Below are 22,574 nucleotides of genomic sequence, written 5' to 3' on the forward strand. Positions count from 1 at the left end.
AATGCGAAGGCTTCAGGCTTACTCTAAGGAAGGCACACACTCCTCTAAGACTCAGGAGGAAATGCCTCACCCTTAGGAGTAAACGCCCTGCCTTAAATAGTCAGGAGTCACATGATTTGCTAGATGGGTCAAGGCTATTGGTCACTTGACCATCCATCTCCCAGAGTGATTGGCTGAATGCTACAGCACCTGTTTCAAGGTAACTTCCCCAGTGTAACGAGCTACAGGTGTTTCTTAGTTAGCCTGCATAGGGAAAGAACTTTCACAGGATGCTGCAGCAGCCAAAAGGTTTCTCCACAGAGCCTAGCTTAAATTCACCCTGATGGCTAACGCCTGAAGCACAAAAAGCTCTAGCCCAGGTAGAATTAGCAATTCAATCTCGACAGGCCTGCAGACAAAAAGAAAATTTAGAGATTACATTAACGGTCATTAAAAATGTAAAACAGCCCTTAGGTCTTATAGCACAGTGGGACGAGGAACAACAAAATGATCCTCTGATCTTACTGGAATGGGTATTTCTGTCACGTCAGCCAACAAAAACCATTGTAACAAGAACCAAAATGTTTGCTATGGTCATATGTAAATGCAGAAAACGAATTGTACAAATGCAAGGTAGAGAGCCGGCCTGTATCAGAATTCCACTCACGCAGGAACAATTAGAGTGGTGCTTAGCGAATAGTGCCGCGCTGCAGAATGCCTTTTTGGGTTTCACAGGGCAAGTGTCAATCCATTACCCTTCACACAAAATGTTGAGTGCCCCACAAGACCTTCCTCTACAGTTCCGACCTTGGTGTCATCCTATGCCAGTTGAGGGAATCACGGTATTTACAGATGGGTCCAGAAAGATGGGGAAGGCCGCTATAGTATGGAAATACAATAGCGATTGGAACTGGGAGGTCCAAATTGTTAAAGTTTCACCACAAATTGTAGAGTTATCAGCCGTGGTTGCAGTATTCAAAAAATGGGAGGCGCCATTCAATTTAATCACTGACTCACAATATGTCTGTGGGGTTGTTCAATGTATATAGAATATGCTTGGTTAAAGGAAGTCAGTAATGAACAATTGTTTTTTCTCTTTAAGGGAAGAAAGAGAAGTGGGGAACTCAACCATAGAATTAATGACTTCTATATCATGCATATACGCAGTCATACTAACTTACCAGGTTTTATTGCAGAAGGTGACGCACGAGCTGATAGGCTCACTCTGCCAATTTGGTCGTCCCCGGTGCCTGACAGGGTACAGCAGGTGACGACCTCCCATGCTTTCTACCACCAATCAGCAAAGGCCTTATGATGCCAATTTCACTTATCGTGGTCTGAGGCATGACAGATCCTGCAAATGTGCCCAGACTGTCAGCCATTTGCTACCATTAGGCACACGGGAGTTAATCCTAGAGGGTTACATGCTTTACAGCTCTGGCAAACGGATGTTACCCATGTCCCACAATTTGGCCGACAAAAATATGTACATGTTTCCATTGATACCTATTCTCATGCAATATGGGCCACAGCATGCACAGGAGAGAAATCCCGTGATGTGACACAACATTTTGTCAGTGCTTTTGCAGCATTGGGGGTGCCGCAACAGATCAAGACAGACAATGGTCCCGCTTATGTAAGTCAAACAGTGCACCGATTCTTCCATCGCTGGGGAATCACCCATATCACTGGGATACCACATTCGCCCCAAGGCCAAGCAATAGTAGAACGTGCTCATACAGTTCTCAAAACCATGCTAGAAAAACAAAAAGGGGGAATGCAGGATGAGCCCCCGCAAAACAGGCTTAACAAAGCTATATACACCTTGAATTACCTAAACTTGCACGACCACGATGCGGACCCCCGTATTATAAGACATTTTCACTCCCTCACAAACAAAGGGGAAGAAGGTAAACGAGCAAAAGTATGGGTAAAATCACTATTAACACAAAGATGGGAGGGACCGTTTGAGTTATTAACCTGGGGTCGAGGATATGCTTGTGTCTCCACAGATAACGGCGTCAAGTGGGTTCCTGCGAGGTGCGTGCGACCAGCCTTGAACCGCAATGATGAGACCACCTCGGACAACATCAGGATAGACACGGATGAGTCTAGCGGATGCCAGCAACCCCGTGATTCGGAATAATCGTCTGGAAGGCAGCACCACCAGCATTGGACTGGGAGCATCACGGATCAGAAAGTTTGGGACTGGAAGGGCAAGTGGGAAATCGAATTGCTTGTTTGATCTGTGGGACAGGGCTTGAGATTAATTGGGAAAGAACTAAGAACCAGTGTGAGAGGAGATTTGGCTGAAAGCGACAATGAATGTTTGTTATTTATAGTCGGGGATAATTATCCTAGAAATACGTTCCACAGCCGGAGCCATATGGGCCTCGGTCCTGCAGAGAAGAAACATGTGGATAACGATGGCTAAGGCCACAGGCCAGGACACTATCTGCTTGTCAATATCCTCAGCAGGTAACCCTTTCCGCACTTGCCTGATCGGATTACCTACAAATAAGGTAAAGCCGTTATGTACCAACACCATGCCAGGCAGCATAAGTGGCATATTATGTTCCTCATGGCACAATAACTGGGATGGATGGGTTACATACCTACCCTTGCTTGGAGCAGAGCCGCAAGAGCTGGAGCTCCTAGGATTGGTAAAAATGGATTACTGTCTATACTTTAACTACTCAGGATCAGATCAAGCAGGGGTAGTTAGTGTAAATGCCACCACAGATGAGTATTGGAGTGCGGCTGCATGGTGCAATGTTACCAGTCGCAATATTTCTAAATCTGCTAATGCACCATTATGCCTGCCACAAGGATTGTTCTTAATATGCAGGGATAGAACTTGGCAGGGCATTCCTTCGCATATAAGGGGAGGTCCATGTACTATGGGGACTTTAGGAATGTATTTACCTAACACCACCATGATCCTAAGTCATAGACACACCCGGAATAAGCGAAGCACACATGCTTTTGATAGTCAGTGCGATTCTGGAGCTGAATTTTGGGATCCAGCAAAAATCATTGCAGCTTCAATATTCACACCAGGAGTTGGAGTGGCACAGGCGTCAACTACACTGAATAAGTTGGGTTGTTGGCTTGCGAAACAAACTGATGCTACAGCTTCTGCTTTATCAATGCTTTTAACTGATGTAGATTCTATTAGACACGCTACGCTGCAAAATCGAGCCGCTGTAGATTTTTTATTGCTAATGCAGAGGCGTGGTTGTGAGATACTAGAAGGAATGTGCTGCATGAACTTGTCTGATCGCTCAGAATCAATTCATGAAACGATAGAGAAATTGAAGGATCGGGTGAATGAATTACAGGTTAATCGAGATTGGCTGGGTAGCTTGTTCAAGGGCTGGGGAATTACAGGTTGGTTAGAATCTTTAGTAAAGGCAGGCATTATACTACTAGTAATCCTTTTATGCATAATAATCATCATCCCCTGCCTATTGTCATGCTTTCAGCGGATGGTACAGAGTACGGTTCATCAAGTAATGGTCATAGAAAAACAAAAAAGGGGAATTGTGGAATCATACACACAGTTACAGTTAGAGTTTGACCTTGATGATTTAAGTCTGTGTTCTTGACGAGTTGGGAAACACCGATAAAGGGGATAAAAAGGAAAAGGGAGTGTGAGAAGCTGGCATAGGGAGTGTGAGAAGCTGGCATAGGGAGTGTGGGAAGCTGACACTTAGCTTAGCAGATAGAAAATAATGCTTTTTTAGGCATAGCCAATAGTAAAGCTAAAACAGGCGCGTGCACTACTGGTTGTAACCAATCATAACTAAGCAAAGGGCGCGTGGACACATCGTGGCTAGAAGAATGATCTGTAAAAGCTGCTTGTAAATTGTAAATAAACGTCTCTGGTATCACATCTACAGAGTCCGTGCAATTCAGCCACTGCATATTGCTACAGTAATTGTCATCTGTCGTAAAATTCGGTACCGTGTATTTTGTAAAGGTTACACCATCTGACAAATATTTGATAAGGCCTTTTGATGTGGGTAAATGTTTTACAATTTAATGCTGCTATTTTTATTGTGCTGCTAAACTACTGACTGAGTGAATGAGTGAATGAGAGATTGAGACGCAGTGTAACTGCAAAGTGAGTGCGGAGCCCCAATCCGCGTTTTCGTGTTCTCCGCGAGGAGAGCGGCCGGAGATGGGCGAAGCGATTGATGAAATATATCATCTTGTAATTAAGTCTATGGGAATAGCACCAGAACAAGGGAGTGTGAGAGATGTAAGATATATGTTACAAAGAGCGAGGGTTACTGTTCATCCACTTTGTCGTTGGTATTGTTTGATTGTCCGTGTGAAGTGTTTAAGGTGTAAGAAGTATATAATTTCTTTCAAAGGGAGACAGGAATTTTGTCTTGATCAGTGTCTTGAGTTTATTTGTATTCGTTATGGATATTATAGTTGCCGAGTTAATCAGGTTGTGGTTTATAATTAGAAATTTGGTTCTGGTAGAATAATCAGTATGGGAGGTCAACAAAGCAGGGGATTAGTGAAAAAGAGTCCTTTAGGCTGCATTTTGGCTCATTGGAATGATATAGGAGGGGCCCCAGGTGGAAGTGTGGATAAAAAGACTCTGATAAAATATTGTAACCGGTGATGGCCGTTGTATAAGTTAGAGGACGGAGAAAAGTGGCCCTCTAATGGGACCTTGAACTATAATACCTTATTACAGCTGATGTTGTTTTTAAGAAGGGAAGGAAAATGGGGTGAGGTGGTCTATGCGGATATGTTCTTTACCCTTCGAAATAACCCAGAATATCAAACAGATTGTGGGTTGGTGCCACCTCAAGATCCAATGATGATGGCTATGGAAAGGGAAAATAGGAAGGAGGGGAAAGGAAAGCTGAAAAGGTGTTGCTCGACTTGCAGTATAGGACAGGTGTACAAGGCTTGGAAAAATTAGGGACCTCGGCCCTGAGGACTTGCCTGAATATTACAGACCCTTGATAGATCAGAGGCCGTTGGGAGATCAGGACCAAGCGGAAGGAGGAGAATCGAGACCGAGTACTCCTCCAGATAGCCCGGTGTCTTCACGGACAAGAGCTGAGGAAAAGGTGGAAGTTATGCAGGCGCCCCTTAGGGAGGCTATAGGGGCAGGGGGAGGACCGGTCCTGATAAAAGTGCTCTTTTCTTCATTTGATTTAGAAACATGGAAGAGTGTGACTAAAAATTATAGAAGTGACCCCATGGGGGTGACTAAACATTTTCAGTTTTTGATAAAACAACACGACCCTGATTGGAATGATGTTCAATTGTTGCTGGACCATCTGACGGAAACAGAAAAGATGTTGATTTTGAAAACGGCCCAAGATTTAGCCAGTGATCAATTGAAAAATACGGGGACCGATTTAAAAGAACATTTCCCTCTACAAGATCCGAAATGGGATCCTAATCGGGATGTTCGCTCAAAGCTATTAGAGGCATATAGAGATTGGATTGTGAAAGGAATGGAACGGGCAATTCCAAAAACAATGAATTGGTCAGCTTTATATGCAATCCGACAAGGTCCCAAAGAAACCCCCTCGGAATTCCTTGATAAATTACGAGATACCATGAGGTGGCACACCCCTCTAGATCCAGGATCGGAAATAGGCTTACAACTGGTATCCCTGTTTATTGGACAGTCAACAGGAGATATTAGAAAGAAGCTGCAAAAATTGAGACTGGCAGAGAGCCGGAATCTGGAAACCTTGCTAGATGAGGTGTGGCGAGTGTTCAGTAATAGGGAAGAGGAAGACCGAAAGAGAGACAAGTGAGTATTAGTGATGGTGTTAAGGAAGGTAAAGAGTTTAGGAATGGGGGATTTAGGAGGCCTTTGGGAAGGGACCAATGTGCTTGGTGCAGGAAAAGGGGACATTGGAAGAATGAACGTCCCGAAAGACAAAAAGGGAAAAAAAAAATACAGGCCCACGTCAAAGAGGATTGACGGGGACTGTTGGAGTGTGGATCTTGAAAGAGACTGCACGAAGAAAACCCTGTGTAAATAAGGACTGGAGCTCGAAAGTTAGGCCTCAAGGGCAGAATGCCCTTGAAGTAAAGGATAAGAAAACTATGCAGTATGATAAGGGAGTAGTGTTTGCTTAGGGCAGAGCTTCGCTAGGCGGGTGTTTGTTTGAAATAGTCAGTTAAATATGACAAGCATATGTATCATCCAATAATGGTGTAGAAAAGGTGTGGTCTTAGGATGACTGGCAAAAACTGTCTATGTAAGCAATAAGAACTGCGCAATAAACAAGACTTCTTGCAGCTAACTCATATTGAGTCATCTCAGAACATCTCCAAATCCCTTCTCTGCAACTGGCGCCTGAACAGGGACCCGAAGAATGAGCTGGACTCACAATCGGGACATGTATTACTTGTTTTGAACGAGTGTTATTTTCGTGGAGAAGGGACGGCGACCACAGGCGGCCCATAAGGGAAAGCCGGGCAGATCTACACAGGCGGCCTATAGAGGAAAGCCGGACGATCCGCGGGATCTACAGGCGGCCTATAGGGGAAAGCCGGATGATCCACTGTCGCGGTAAGACGATGGAACGGAATGTTGCATTGTCGTTGTTGAGAAGCTTCTTAGAGGAGCGTGGATTAAAACTTGGGAAAAAGATATTAGCCTCCCTAATTGCGGTGGGATATGCAAAAGACATTATCGGGAAACATGAAGAATTAGGAACCAAAGTAAAGAAGAAGTAAGAATCTAAAGACAGAAAAAAAAAAAAGGTGACAACTGCCTCAACAGGAGGAGGTAAGCGACTGGGAACAATGGGAAGCACGGCTTTAACAGAACATAAGTCAGTAGTTAAAGGTGTTGACAAAAGTGCTAGAGAAACAGAACAGCACTATTAACAGTACTGACTTGATAAAACTCCTGGTACTCCTGGTTTGGGTATCAGCCCATGTACCAGAGGCAAGCTCTTCAAATATATACATGACAAGGACTTGGGACACTATAGACGTTAAACTTTGGCGTGCAGCCACCCGTGGGGATGCTGCCGGCCTGGAAGAGTCATCATCGAATCCTTTTGATCCAGGGCCCCGAACGAAAGACAGACTTATTTCTTTCCCCCTCTTCCAACGAAGTCGGTACACCGGCACCCCCGCGCCGCGCCGCCCACCGCGCCCGGCGGCGCCCCGGGGACGCCGCTGCTGCTGCCGGCCGGGGCCGCGGGCGCGGCGTTGGCCTCGGCGCTGCCGCTCGTGCGCGGAGCGAGCCGCGGCTGGAGGGGCCGGAGACGCGCTGCGGGCCCCGCTGCGCCGGTTCGTTTGCAGCTGATGGTCCCCTCGGCGGGAGGGGTCGGCGGCGGTTACGGAGCGCGAGCGGCCGGAGCCGCGGCAACAACAACAGCAACAACAACAACAACAAGGGGGGCGGCCGGCACAGGGCTGCTGGGTCGCCGTCGCCACCCCGCCCCCCCCCGCCCAGCTGAGGCGAGGGAGGGCTGACCCGCCGCCGCCGCTGCCGCCTCCCCCCGCCGGCCGCGCCTGGAGAGCGGCCGCTTGACCCCGCCCCCTCGCCCGGCTGAGGCCCGTGGCCCAGGTTTCACCAAGAGACAGCGCATCGTAACTTGGATCGTCTCGATCGGCATTGCGGGAAATAACTAATCCTCTTTGTTCCAGCAATTTCAACAGTTAATATCAGTGTTGCAAAACCGTGAACATGCATATTCCATTGTACTTCTGCGAGCGCACACCACACCTCCAGGGCCTATAGCAGAAGGGAACAGGCGAGCTGAGCCTCTCACGAGTGCAGCTCTGGTACCAAACTCGTTAATGCAGGCAAAGATCTCGCCTGACTTCCACCATCAGAATGCTAATGCCATTAGGTGACAATTTGGTATAACACGACAGCAAGCCCGCTCAATCCTACAATTGTGTAGTATCTGTCAAAATATGATCGTGCCACCAGTGAATGGTGTTAATCCTCGTGGTTTACGCTCGCAGGAACTTTGGCATACACTTCTTATCAGACATATGAATTTTTGTCATCATAAGGTATTGAGCATGTTACTGGTATTCCTTACAATCCTACTGGGCAACCGATCATAGAACATGCACATGGTACTTTGGAGAATATGCTTTTAAAACAAGAAGAGGGAATGATGGGGAAATCTCCCAATGAAACAATAGTGTTATAGGTGTTAAATTTCTTAAATCGAGAGCTAAATATTTTGGGATGGATAAAATGTCACACGTCAAAATCAGGCATAGGCAGGGTTACAGCAAGTGGCTTTCCAACAACTGACTGAATTGGCTACGAGAGCATTAAGACGTGTCCCTGATTTTTGGGACAGGGGAGGCTTCCTTTGCTTCCATTCGGCAGGGAGCACAGGAACCTTATGAGCATTTCCTTGATCAGCTACAAATGGCAGTTCAGAGATAAACAGAAAATCCAGCTACTGCAGATGTGTTGGTATTCCAGTTAGCCATTGAAAATGCTAACACAGACTGCCAACGAGCTCTTGATCCTATCAGAAATCGGGCAAAAACGATTGCAGATTTAGTAAAGGTGTGTCAGAATGTGGGCTGGGAACACTATAAAGCAGAGATATTGGCAGCTAAATGTTTTGGTCAACAGTAATCACTGACATGTTGGTGCATTTAATTCCTACTGGTGTCTTTGGTCTTATATCACGAGGATTATGTGCACTATTGCTGGGACGATCATCCACCACAAAATTAGGATTGTTTGTACTCCCAAGGATAATTGATTCTGAGAAAAAAAAAAAAAAACAAAACAAATGCACACCAAAATGCTAGTAACTGCTTCTGCAGGGCTATAATAGAGCTTAGCAGGGTATTCCTTCGCATATAAGGGGAGATCTATGTACTATAGGGACTTTAAGAATGTATTAACTAACACCACCATGAACCTAAGTCATAGACACCCCCGGAATAGGTGCAGCGCGCATGCTTATGATAGCTAGTGTGATTCCAGAGCAGAATTTTGGGAACCAGCTAAAATCATTGCAGCTTCAATATTTGCACCAGGAGTTGGAGAGACACAGGCGTTAAGTACACTGAATAAGTTGGGTTGTTGGCTTGTGAAACAAACTAATGCTGCAGCTTCCGCTTTAGACATGCTACAGTGCAAAATTGAGCTACCATAGATTTTTTATTGCTAATGCATGGGCATGGTTGTGAGATACTAGAAGGAATGTGTTGTATGAATTTGTCTCATCACTCAGAATCTATTCATGAAACGATACAGAAATTGAAGGACCAGGTGAATGAATTACAAGATGGTTGGTATCGTAGTAACGGCAGGAATTATGTTACTAATTCTTCCCCTGCCTATTGTCATGCTTCCAACGGATGGTACAAAGTACGGTTCATCAAGTAATGGTCATAGAAAAACAAAAAAGGGGAATTGTGGAATCATACACACAGTTACCGTTGGGGCCCGGCCTTGATCATTTAAGCCTGTGTTATTGAAGAAGCTGGAAAACACCGATAAAGAGGATGAGAAAGAAAAGGGAGTGTGAACAGCTGGTGCAGGGAGTGTGAGAAGCTGACATGGGGAGTATGGGAAGATGATATAGAGTGTGTGAGAAAATGATGTTTAGTTTAGCAGGTGAAAAATAGCTCCTTTTTAGGCATAGTCAATAGTAAAGTTAAAATAGGTGTGTGCACTATTGTTTGTAACCAATCACAGCTGGGTGAGGGGCGCGTGGACACATCGTGGCCAGAGTAATAATCTATAAAGCTGCCTGCATAACAATAATAAAGGTCACTCTGCTATCACAAAAAAAAAAAAAAAAAAAAATTGGACACAGAAAGCCACAGCTGCACAACCTCTTCTAACAGTAATCATTAATGGGAAGGCTTTTTCTGGCCTAGTTGACACAGGGGCTGATGTATCTATAGTGAAAAAATTCTGACTGGCCGCCCTCTTGGCCTCTGATACAAGCCCTGGCAGCTGTGATCAGAGTAGGTGGAACACAGATCCCACAGCAGAGTGCACAGTCCTTGTTAGTAGTAGGCCCAGGTAACAAACAAGCTATTTTGAAACCATATGTTCTTGATGTCCCATGCACATTATGAGGTCGGGATTTGTTGAATCACTGGAATGTGAGGCTAACCTCAAATTTTTAGCACAGGTCACTGATGTCCAGCCCCGACTCAAGCTGGCCTGGTTGACTGGCAAGCCGGTCTGGGTCGATCAGTGGCCATTAAAAGGTGAGTGGCTGGAGTGGGCTCAAAAATTAGTCGATGAACAGCTCAAATTAGGACATATAATTCCCTCCACTAGCCCATAGAATACTCCAATATTTGTTATCCCAAAGAAATCAGGAAAATGGAGATTTATGTTAAAAGATTTAAGAGCTATTAATGCAATCATTTCACCAATGGGTGCATTACAACCGGGTGTACCAAATCCTGCTATGATTCCAGAATGTTTGTATTTGATGGTGACTGATTTAAAAGATTGAGTTTTTTTTTTCTTTTTTACTTTTTATTTATTTACACCCTAACGATTGTCCTAGATTTGCCTTTTCAGTTCCAGTGCTTAACAATGAACGACCCACGCAACAATATCATTGGATTGTACTGCTTCAAGGAATGATGAATAGTCCTACAGTTTGTCAATGGGTGGTAGATGATGCTCTCGACAGCAGATCAAGCTCAGCAGATTGTACACGCCTGCCCTGACTGTCAACGTATGTGCCTTCAAATACTCCAGCAGGAGTAAATCCAAGAGTTTCATGTGTCAATGAATTATGGCAAACTGATATTACTTATATTCAGTCATTTCATCGATCTAAATATGTGCATGTAACTGTTGATATGTTTTCTGCCTTTGTTGTTGCTACTGCTCGCACTGGAGAAAACCATGGGAGTACCGAAGAAAATCGGGACAGACAGTGGTCCGGTATAGTACCCTTTTACAGGATTGGGGAGTGACTCACACTACCAGTATCCCTCATTCGCCTACGGGACAAGCTGTTATTGAATGAACTCATTTAACGTTAAAACAATCTTAGAACAATTACTATTAGACCAAAATAGCCTTAGGCACGCTATTTTACAGAATCGTGCGGCTATTGATTTTTTGCTTCTAGCTCAAGGACACGGCTGTGAAGAATTTGAAGGCATGTGTTGTTTTAATCTAAGTGACCATAGTGAGTCCATCCACAAACAATTGCAATGGCTTAAGGAACATTCAAGGAAAATTGTGGTAGAGGATAGTTGGTTCGACTCCTGGTTAAAAGGCTTGTTTGGCAACCTGTCACCATGGCTGTTAAGCCTAGTAAAAGAAGGCTTGCGATGGCTCATCATAATACTCTTATTATTACTTGGCTTAGGAATTCTATGGAAACTTATTCAGCAAGCTATTTCCAGTCTCGTGCACAGGGCTTTCTTTGTGCAAGAAAAGAAAGGGGGAATCGTTGGAGCTTGGCTTATAGCCAATGGACATGGATCATTGGAGAGACTGCACGAAGAAAAGCATGTGTAAATTGTGTAAATTGTGTAAATTGTGTAAAATTCCAGTGAAGTGAGATAGAGAAAAAGGGATCCAAGATTTGACAGATCAAACAGGGATGACAGAGACGCAGAATGAGAAAAATGGTTCAAAAGAATTGTAATAGAAGATTGCATATTGGTATGTAAACTGTCTTTATGTTTCTTATGATTTAGTATATTACGTGTGTGAAAGTTGCTTGTATATATTGCTTGTATATATGCTTTGTGCGTCTTTTCCAATCAGAAGGGAGCTACTGGAAGGAGAAGAATTAACTGGCACCAAATTAATGACAAAGAATTACAAACTGGACTTAGTTGTGAGCACGTAACTTTGAAAAAGGAAGCTGGGAGGGTTGTTGTTGAACAACATGTTGCGATCTGCAAAAACCGCTGTTGGCCAGCAGAGCACATACCTGGCGGCCTTGTTGCACGCACTGGCCATGCGTGCAGCAACGCCCAGTCAGTATCTTTTTCATAGACTCTGTTGAGGGTGTAAAGGGGATGGCTCAGAGCGGAGCTGAAGGAGGCTGCAGAGCACACTGTGTGGATAAACAGGGGACGCCCTGAAGGTGCCGTGCCTGCCTCCCTTCTCCGCGATGACCCTGCTGATTGACACCCTCCTGCTCAGCGGAATCTTGGGTATAGTGGAAATAGTAAAGCCCTCGGAAAGGGAAGTAGTATGCTAGAAACTGCTTTTGCAAGGCTGTACCAAAACAATATGCTAGTAACTGGGGTTGCCAGCCTTGTGCGCAGGGTTTTCTTCGTGCAAGAAAAGAAAGGGGGAATTGTTGGAGTGTGGATCTTGAAAGAGACTGCACGAAGAAAACCCTGTGTAAATAAGGACTGGAGCTTGAAAGTTAGGCCTCAAGGGCAGAATGCCCTTGAAGTAAAGGATAAGAAAACTATGCAGTATGATAAGGGAGTAGTGTTTGCTTAGGGCAGAGCTTCGCTAGGCGGGTGTCTGTTTGAAATAAGCTGTTAAATATGACAAGCGTATGTATCATCCAATAATGGTGTAGAAAAGGTGTGGTCTCAGGATTATTGGCAAAAACTGTCTATATAAGCAATAAGAACTGCGCAATAAACGAGACTTCTTGCAGCTAACTCATATTGAGTCGTCTCAGAACATCTCCAAATCCCTTCTCCGCAGGGGACCCGGGGAATCTACCCTAGCGGATCCACTGGTTATATTAGAGCTAGGGAAACAACAACAGACTATGGAATTTTTGGTCGACACTGGAGCAACATTCTCAGTTTTAAATCAAGCTTTGACACCTGTAGTTGACAATTTTGTAACGGTAAGGGGAGCTACTGGCCAAAGTGAAAAGGCGTACTTTTTAAAACCTCTTGAATTTAAATTGGGAATACATAAATTTTTATATATGCCAAATTCACCAAAGCCTCTGTTGGGGCAAGACTTATTGGAACAATTGAGAAAGGAAAAGTGGAACTTCGAATGGGAAATGATCAGTTAATTGAACTCTTGAGTCTGGCCCTCATAGATACTCCTGTCAGTTCAGGGGTATCTGAGGAAATCCAGAACCAAGTGTATCCAGGGGTATGGGCCTCAGAAATGCCAGGAAAAGCGAAAAGTGCTTCCCTGATAGTAGTTAGACTCAAACTGGGGGCACAACTGGTAAGAATTAGGCAATATCCCCTTAGGATGGAAGATAGGGAAGGAATCCGACCAATTATTGACCGGTTCATCAAATATGGATTGTTAACGGAGTGTGAATCGGAATATAACACTCCCATTCTACCCGTCAAGAAGCCGGACGGTAGTTATCGAATAGTGCAAGATCTCAGAGCCATTAATAGAATTGTTGAAGATCTGCGTCCTGTTGTAGCAATCCCCTATGCATTATTAACTAAGTTAGTACCTGAATTGGCTTGGTTTACCGTATTGGACCTGAAAGATGCCTTCTTTTGCCTACCCTTGAGCCCAGAAAGCCGGTTGCTGTTTGCATTTGAATGGGAAAACCCAGACTCTGGGAGAAAGACACAACTAACATGGACTGTGTTACCATAGGGGTTTAAGAATAGCCCCGCTCTTTTTGGAAATCAATTAGCAAAAGACTTGGAACAATGGGAACGACCACACGGAGCTGGGGTAATATTGCAATATGTAGATGATCTGTTGATAGCCACCGACACGAAAGAACTGTGTATAGTATGGACAGTTAGCTTGCTGAATTTCCTTGGATTTAATGCATATCGAGTGTCTCCACAGAAAGCCCAAATAGCTCAACAGCAAGTGGTTTACCTCGGATACAAGATAACTGCGGGCCAACAGACCCTCGGGACGGCGAGGAAGGAGGCTATCTGTCAGACCCTTCGACCGCAGACAGCCAAAGAACTCCGTATGTTCCTAGGAATGACGGGATGGTGTCGCCTATGGATATACAACTACGGACTCCTGGTAAAACCGCTTTATGAACTGTTGAAATCTAATTCAAAAATCCTCACCTGGAAAGAGGAAGCGGATAAAGCATTTCATCAGGTAAAGAAAAAGCTGATGGAAGCCCCTGCTTTGGGATTACCAAACACTACTAAGCCCTTCGGGCTGTTCTCTTATGAGAAGCAGGGAATAGCCCTAGGAATCTTGGCTCAAAATCTGGGATCATATCGGAGGACAGTGGCATACTTTTCCAAGCAACTTGATGAAGTAAGTAAAGGTTGGCCTAGCTGCCTGAGGGCAGTAGCAGCAGTGGTGCTGAACATCCAAGAAGCACGTAAGTTTACGCTGGGACAAAAGCTTACAGTACTGGTGTCTCATACTTTATCAGCAGTATTGAAGGTGAAGGGAGGGCACTGGCTCTCGCTGTGGGAAACTGCGGCTGGTCTGTGGATCCCAGGACAGAAGATGAAGAAACTGACCTTGGAGAGATTGCTGTATACCCCTGCAGATCTGAAAACTCCCTGAACAGAAGAAATGGAAAACAACTTGCAGGTGCTGGGAGAGCCAGGGAACCGTAAGATAAGGAGGAACTGTAAGATAAGAAACTGGACTGTGTTTTTGCACTAATTGTCTGATGTAATGAATTTGGCTTGGATTATATAGAGCGCGTGATCACCAATCATGTATTAGGCTAAGGCGCGTGAACAGCTGTAGTTAACCAATCACCTAATTGCTTATGTCGCGTGCACTGTTAGAATTAGTATAAAAGTGTGCTGGAACCTGCAAGAGTTAGATGGAATTATTTATATAATAAATGAATACTACTTGAACCTGTGTATGTCGTGTCCGTCTCAACAGCGACATACAGCAACATCTCGCCACAAAGGTTCCTCAAATATCAGGCTGTCCTGGTGGAACAGGATGATGTGGAAATAGTGGTTACTAACATTGTCAATCCAGCATCTTTTCTCAGCAGGACAACGGGGGAACCAGTGTCACATGATTGCTTGGAAATGATTGAAGCAGTCTACTCCAGCCGACCTGATCTGAAAGAGGAGCCGCTGGAAGATGACAAAGATTCCTGGTACACGGACGGAAGCAGCTTTGTTCGACAAGGCGTCCGCAAGGCAGGATACGCGGTAACCACTGCAGATCAGGTAATAGAGTCCAAAGCCCTTGCCCCGAATAAATCGGCACAAAAAGCAGAAATAATAGCCTTGACCCGAGCATTGGAATTAGCTAAAGGCAAGAAAATTAACATCTGGACAGACTCCAAATACGCCTTTGGGGTAGTCCATGCTCATGGAGCTGTATGGAAAGAGAGAGGACTCCTATCTACCCAAGGGAAACATATAAAACATGCTGAAGACATTCTTAAGCTCCTGGAAGGGGTGCAACTGCCCGAAAAGGTGGATATTATGCATTGTAAAGCTCATCAGAAAGGAAACACCGCTCGGGAATTGGGCAACTCCATGGCGGACCGAGAGGCCAAAAGGGCGGCTGAGGAAAGCGATCTAGGAGTGCAATCTTTGGTCCCAGACGGCAAAATACAAATTGATTGTGAACCCAGGTACTCTAAAGAAGATCAGAAATTAATTGAAGACCTAGAAGGGAAGATAGGAGAGGATAAGTGGGCAAAAACTCCACAAGGTAAAATAATAATACCCCTTGCATTGCTATAGGCCGTAGTTATGGCAGAGCATAGAAAATCCCATTGGGGAACAGAGACCCTGTATAAATATCTGAGCAGGCTGATATTTGCCCGAAACCTGTAATACCACTATTAAACAAGTAACACAGCAGTGCGAGGTTTGTTTGCAGAATAATCCTAAAACAGGAACTAAAGCTCGGCCCGGCCAAATAGGGAAAGGGAATTATCCAGGACAACAGTGGCAAATTGATTTCTCAGAACTCCCAAGAAAAGGGGGGTTGGTCTTAACAGACACCTTTTCTGGATGGCCGGAAGCGTTCCCTTGCCGAACCAATAAAGCTAGGGAGGTAACAAAAGCATTGTTGCAAGAAATCATACCGAGATTTGGGGTTCCTGAGGTAATCTCATCAGATCGGGGGCCACACTTCATTGCAAAGGTTGTTCAACAAGTTAGTAAGCTTTTGGGAATAGATTGGCAACTTCACACCCCATATAATCCTCAATCAAGTGATCAAGTGGAAAAGATGAATCACCTGATTAAGCTGCAAATTGTAAAATTAGGACAGGAAGCTGGTTTATCTTGGCCCCAATCATTGCCTTTAGCACTCCCGAGAATCAGAACTAAGCCCAGAACCAAGGAAGGGCTAAGTTCTTTTGAAATAGTGTATGGGAGATCCTACATTGTACAGGTGGGAACATCACCTCAAGTCGGGGATGAGATACTAACTGACTATGTAATAAGTTTGCAAAAGCAGCTTCGAGAAATAGAGAAGCCGGTTTTGGGAACTAGAGCCTGAGGTCTTGATGGGTCTGTGCACAATATTGAACCTGGTGATTATGTGTACGTTAGATCTCTTTCAGGTTCACCTCTGGAACCAGGGTGGGAAGGTCCGTTCCAGGTGTTGCTAACCACCCACACAGCAGTTAAAATTAAGGAGCAAGCATCGTGGATACATCACACCAGAGTGAAGAAGGCTCCTAGACCGCGATGGGAATCGACACCTACCAGACCACTGAAGCTCCAGATCCAACAAAAGGATGGACAATAATTACTGTCAGCATTTTTGGATTCAGTCTAAATCAAGGAGAGGCATGGGATCAGAACATGTTTGTGCAATTGACTACTAATATCTCCTATTGGGTTAATGTGTCAGATTGTTGGGTTTGTACTGGTTTACCTTGAAATAGGAAGGGGATTCCATTTTATGGGATAGCAAACAGTAATTGGATCAAAAATATAGTAATACCAAAGGGAGAGTATAAAACTGGCTCAGTTCGATATGCAACCTGTAAACATGGAAATGGAACACGAGAAAAGGGACCCAAATTTGATTTAGTTTCCTGGGATAATTCAGGGCGAATAATTATTTACTCTAGATGCTTAAATGATACGACAAATGTCTTTAGCGCATATGCCAATGGAAAGGAACCACATTGTGAATCCCCAGAGTTCGTGAGTACCTTCAACCTTACATCGCTATTGTTTAACTACACTCTAGCTAATTGTATGGATCCAAATATTACAGGAGTCACTTGGGCAACCTAGACCTGCAATTTGGGACCAGGATGGTGGTGGCTATGTGGGGATGGGAGAGCCAGAAAAGTTTTACCTCAGGATTGGAAAGGTCATTGCTTGGGTGGGTTCTTAATGCCTGAAAGTACCATTTTTAATTCTACTCACCCACCTTTGGGATTTGGCAGAGCTTTTTCATAGGTAAAGCTAAGTAAGAGAGGATTAAACCCCTTGGTTGAGAGGCTGACAGGCTTTCATAGTTTTGTAAAGTGGTTAATCCCATCCCTAGGCGTGAGCGAATTAGAGAAAGCAATTGTTAACATCTCGGCAACAATAGAGCAAATGGAAAATCTTACGCTTGATGCATTGCAGGGATTGCAGGAAGAAGTAAGTTCCCTTAGTAAAGTAGTCTTACAAAACCGTTTAGGACTGGATCTCTTGTTCGCAAAGGAAGGGGGTTTATGTACGGTCATTAATCAGAGCTGTTGTGCTTACATTAATCAGGAAAAGCGGATTGAGATGGATTTACAGAAATTATGGGAGAAGAATCAAATTCTACACCGAGTAGCTCAAGATGATACTTCATGGGGTTTCTCTGATTTATGGGAAAAGCTTACCTCTTGGTTGCCAAACTTTGCATGGTTGAAGCAGCTCTTTATTGCATGCATTATGATAATCATATTAGGATTATTAGTTTGCTGTATGTTGCAATGCATCATATGGATGTGTAAACAAACTGGTGGTACGTATGAGGAATGGAAAAAACATAAGCTAAGGCAGAATCTGGAGACTGGCAAGAGTCTGGAGACTCTTGCCAGTCTGGAGAAAGTTCTGGAGACTTTCAAGAGTCTGGAGACTCTTGAAAGGAATGGTGCCATATAGCAAAAGAATTTGCAAGGATATAGAAAAGGGAGCAAATTGATACAAAATGTTGTATAATACATGATGAGCACAGAAAGTACCTAAATCTTATATGACCTGGGACACTGAATACAGAACAGCCTGGTTTAAGGGTTTCTTCCCAGCTTTCTTACCAACCAGAGACTGTGACTGGATGTGAGACCACAGATCAAAGAGAGGTGAAATGGATTAATTTGGGGCTGTTGAAGCCAGTATCGTGGATAGTGGATAGGAACACGACCAATTGAGCTAAGGTGAAAAGTGCACGGCAAAGATGACTACGAGCCTTCCTCCAAAAGACCCCAATGGACGACAGCCAGATGGCAGTGTGCATGCGATGAGGGCAAGATCGGATGATAATGAGTTCCTGGAATGAATCTCCATAAGCAACACCTATTCTTAGAATTAATTGTAATAATCCAGCCTATACTAATGATTATTGTCGTGGTTTTAGGCTGATCCAGCAACTAAAACTCACACAGTCTCTCCTTCTCCGGTAAAGTAGAGAGGAGAGAAAAAAAAAACCAAAGGGACTGAGGGTTGAGACAAGAACAGAGGGAGCACCCACCAACCATGGTCCTGGGCAAAACAGACAGGGCTTTCTCAAAGCAAAACAGTTTATTAATGATTACTTAGAAGGACAAAGGGAAACAAAACCGATTACTCGAGAGGACAGAAAGAAACAAAACCAGATCTTAAAACCGACACCTTCCCCCCCCCCTTTCCTTTTCCTCCCAGCTCTACCTCCTCCCCCCAGCAGCACAGGGGGCAGGGACTGGGGGAGTGCAGGTCAGTTCATTCCGTGCTGTTACTGCTGCTTCTTTCTTAAAGGAGGAGGAGTCCTTACACCCTTTTCCCCTGCTCCAATGGATCCCCTACCCACGAGGAAAAATCCACAAACTTCTCCAGCGTGAGTCCAGCCCACTGGAAACAATCCTTCCCCACAGATTGCTCCGGTGTGGGCTTTACCACAGTCTCGGATACTTAGGGAGCTGTAGCCACTCGCTCCGGCGTGGGTCGTCACGCAGACTCCAGATGCCTCTCTGCCTTGTCGTGCATCCCAACACGACCATCCTCAGGCTCAGGCATCTTCTCCCCACGGGCTGCGAGTGGGTCTCTGCTCCACCGAGGCCGTCCTGGTTGCAGGGGGGCCGCCTGCTATCTCACCACCAGCCGCAGGGGAAACTCGGCTCCGGCACACCTCCTCCCGCTCCATCCTCACTGACCTGCTGTCGATGCGGCCGTTTCTCTCAGATCTCAGTCCTCTCCAGGTGAACTCAGCCCAGTGGGCACCCCGGGAGTGGGGTGCCCCCGAGTTCCCCAGCTGGCTCCACCGCCGCCATTCTCCGTGGGCGGCGCCGGCCCGACACAGGCAGCCGCCCGGCCGGGAGCCAGGAAGCGGGGGCAGTGCCCTCCTCCCTTCTCTGCTCGATCCTGGGCAAAGCACCTTTTCCGGTTCCTTTGTCCTGACTTAAATAGGGCAATTCGCAGAGGCGCCCTATTGGCTCAACCCCGAGGGGGATGGCAGTCTGATCTGGTGGCCAGAACTAAGCCTAACCCGGTTCCAAAACCGGGGAGGTCGCAGGGAGCAAAACCCCTCTCCTGCCACCAGAACCACCCCCCCCTCCACATCAAACCATGACAATTATGTATGATTATGCGTGATAAATAATTGCCTGTTTCATGGCACAGTGTGCAGGCTTGTGGTGGAGAGATCCCCCTTGCACCCGGCGCTGGAATAAACATACCTGCTTTATAACTCTCCAGGAGTTGTAGAGTCTGTTTCCACGTGTCACCAGGCTGAACAGTCCCAACTCTCTCAGCCTGTCTTCATAGCAGAGGTGCTCCAGCCCTCGGATCATCTTCGTGGCCCTCCTCTGGACTCACTCCGGCAGCTCCATGTCCTTCTTGTGTTGGGGAATCCAGAGCTGAACGCAGTATTCCAGGTGGGGGTCTCACGAGAGCAGAGGGGCAGAATCACCTCCCTCAACCTGCTGGCCACCCTTCTTTCTCAATCCATTCTCTGTCCAGCCTGTACTTGTGCTTGGGATTGCCCCAACTCACGTGCAGGACCTTGCACTTGGCCTTGTTGAACTTCGTGAGGTTCTCACAGGCCCACCTCTCCAGCCCGTCAAGGTCCCTCTGGATGGCATCCCTTCCCTCCAGTGTGTCCACAACACCACACAGCTTGGTGTCGTCAGCAAACTTGCTGAGGGTGCACTCGATCCCACTGTCCATGTCACCAACAAAGATGTTAAATAGCACCGGCCCCGGTACTGACCCCTGAGGAACACCACTCGTCACTGGCCTCCACTGGGACATTGAACCGTTGACCGCAACTCTTTGAGTGTGACCATCCAGCCAATTCCTTATCCACCGAGTGGTCCATCCGTCAAATCCATGTCTCTCCTGTTTAGAGACAAGGATGTCGTGTGGGACAGTTTCCTTTGAAGTGCTTTCTTGCCACTTGGTTTAAGCTGTAAGCATTTTGGCTTGCAAGCCGGGTTGCCGCTTGGCATCTGGTCAGAACAGCAATTCTCCTTTTAGCACCTTCGAAAAGGGGGTTTATACCCCCAAAGCTTCCCACCTCCCCAGAAGCGTAGTAAATATCTTTAACAGAAGTGGCGGTGTGGACATACGTACATAGCTGTTTCTCTCACATATTCTCACTCCTTCCTCTCACAGCTGCTGCGCAGCATTTTTTTTACCCTTTCTTAACTGTGTTATCACAGATGCGCTACCAATGTCACTGATTGGCTCAGCTTTGGCCAGCAGCAGGTCCGTCTTGGAGCCGGCTGAAAATGGCTCTGTCTGACATGGTGTCTTCTCACAGAAGCCACCCCTGCAGCCCACCCCACTACCAAAACCTTACCACATAAACCAAATACAAAAGATATAAGGAGAGTGGAGGGGAATGGAGGTCTGCTACAGACCACCTGACCAGGAGGACCGAGTGGATGAGGCCCTCTACAGGACAGATAGGAGCAGCCTCACGTTCACGAGCCCTGGTACTCATGGGGGACTTCAACCACTCCAATATCTGTTGGAGGGACAACACAGCAGGGCATAGGCAATCCAGGAGGTTCCTGGAATGCATGGATGATAACTTCCTTCTCCAAGCGGTAGAGGAACTAATGAGGAGAGGTGCTTTGCTGGACCTTGTTCTCACCAACAAAGAGGGGCTGGTGGGGAATGTGATGCTCAAGGGCAGCCTTGGCTGCGGTGATCATGAAATGGTGGAATTCAAGATACTTAGGGAAGCAAGGAGGACGCTCAGCAAGCTCACTACCCTGGATTTCAGGAGAGCAGACTTCAGCCTCTTCAGGGATCTCCTTGGTAGAGTACAATGGGATGAAGCCCTGGAGGGAAGAGGGGCCCAAGAAAGCTGGCTAATATTCAAGGATCACCTCCTCCAAGCTCAGGAGCGGTGCATCCCAACAAAGAGAAAGTCAGGTAGGAACACCAGGAGGCCTGCATGGATGAACAAGGAGCTCCTGGACAAACTCGGACACAAAAGGAAGTCTACAAAGGGTGGAAGCAAGGACAGGAAGCCTGGGAAGAATACAGAGCAATTGTCCGAGCAACCAGAGATCAGGTTAGGAAAGCCAAAGCCCTGATAGAGTTAAATCTGGCCAGGGACATCAAGGGCAACAAGAAAAACTTCTATAGATATGTCAGTGATAAAAGGAGGACTAGGGAAAATGTGGGCCCTCTCCGGAAGGAAACGGCGGACCTGGCTACCTGGGATATGGTGAAGGCTGAGGTACTCAATGACTTCTTTGCCTCAGTCTTCACTGGCAAGAGCTCCAGCTGCACAGCCCAAGTCACAGAAGGCAAAGGCAAGGACTGGGAGAATGAAGAACTGCCCAGTGTAGGAGAAGATCAGGTCCGAGACCATCTAAAGAACCTGAAGGTGCACAAGTCCATGGGACCTGATGAGGTGCATCTGCGGGTCCTGAGGGAACTGGCAGATGAAGTTGCTAAGCTGCTATCCATCATATTTGAGAAGTTATGGCAGTCTGGTGAAGTTCCCACTGACTGGAAAAGGGGAAACATAGCCCCCATCTTTAAAAAGGGGAAAAAAGAAGACCCAGGGAACTACAGGCCAGTCAGTCTCACCTCTGTGCCCGGCAAGATCATGGAGCAGATCCTCCTGGCAACTATGCTAAGGCACATGGAAAATAAGGAGGTGATTGGTGACAGCCAACATGGCTTCACTAAGGGCAAATCCTGCCTGACTAATTTGGTGACCTTCTACGATGAGGTTACAGCTTTGATGGATAAGGGAAGAGCAACTGACATCATCTACCTGGACTTGTACAAAGCATTTGACACTGTCCCGCACGACATCCTTGTCTCTAAATTGGACTGACATGGATTTGACGGATGGACCACTCAGTCAATAAGGAACTGACTGGATGGTCACACTCAAAGAGTTGCAGTCAACAGTTCAATGTCCCAGTGGAGGCCAGTGACGAGTGGTGTTCCTCAGGGGTCAGTACTGGGGCCCATGCTACTTAACATCTTTGTTGGAGACATGGATAGTGGGATCGAGTGCACCCTCGGCAAGTTTGCTGACGACACCAAGCTGTGTGGTGTTGTGGACACGCTGGAGGGAAGGGATGCCATCCAGA

At 46.0% G+C, this 22,574-nt stretch overlaps 2 protein-coding genes across 2 annotated transcripts in view; one reads left to right on the forward strand and one right to left on the reverse strand.

The window, feature by feature from the left end:
* The window catches only part of LOC147526239 (arrestin domain-containing protein 3-like), a gene marked incomplete at its 5' end in the record, with an annotated part of 635,121 nt that overhangs the window by 56,533 nt on the left and 556,014 nt on the right, over positions 1-22,574 (reverse strand). The gene's annotated exons all lie outside the window — the stretch shown is intronic.
* On the forward strand, positions 13,142-17,922 carry LOC147526241 (uncharacterized). Its single transcript, XM_086630274.1, has 3 exons — positions 13,142-13,256; positions 14,735-15,033; positions 17,242-17,922. Exons 1-3 carry the CDS (start codon positions 13,142-13,144, stop codon positions 17,920-17,922), a joined length of 1,095 nt encoding a protein of 364 aa, XP_086486400.1.

The sequence above is a fragment of the Tauraco erythrolophus genome, chromosome W (genome assembly GCF_009769465.1).
Source record: "Tauraco erythrolophus isolate bTauEry1 chromosome W, bTauEry1.pri, whole genome shotgun sequence".
In the NCBI taxonomy this organism is placed as follows: domain Eukaryota; kingdom Metazoa; phylum Chordata; class Aves; order Musophagiformes; family Musophagidae; genus Tauraco; species Tauraco erythrolophus.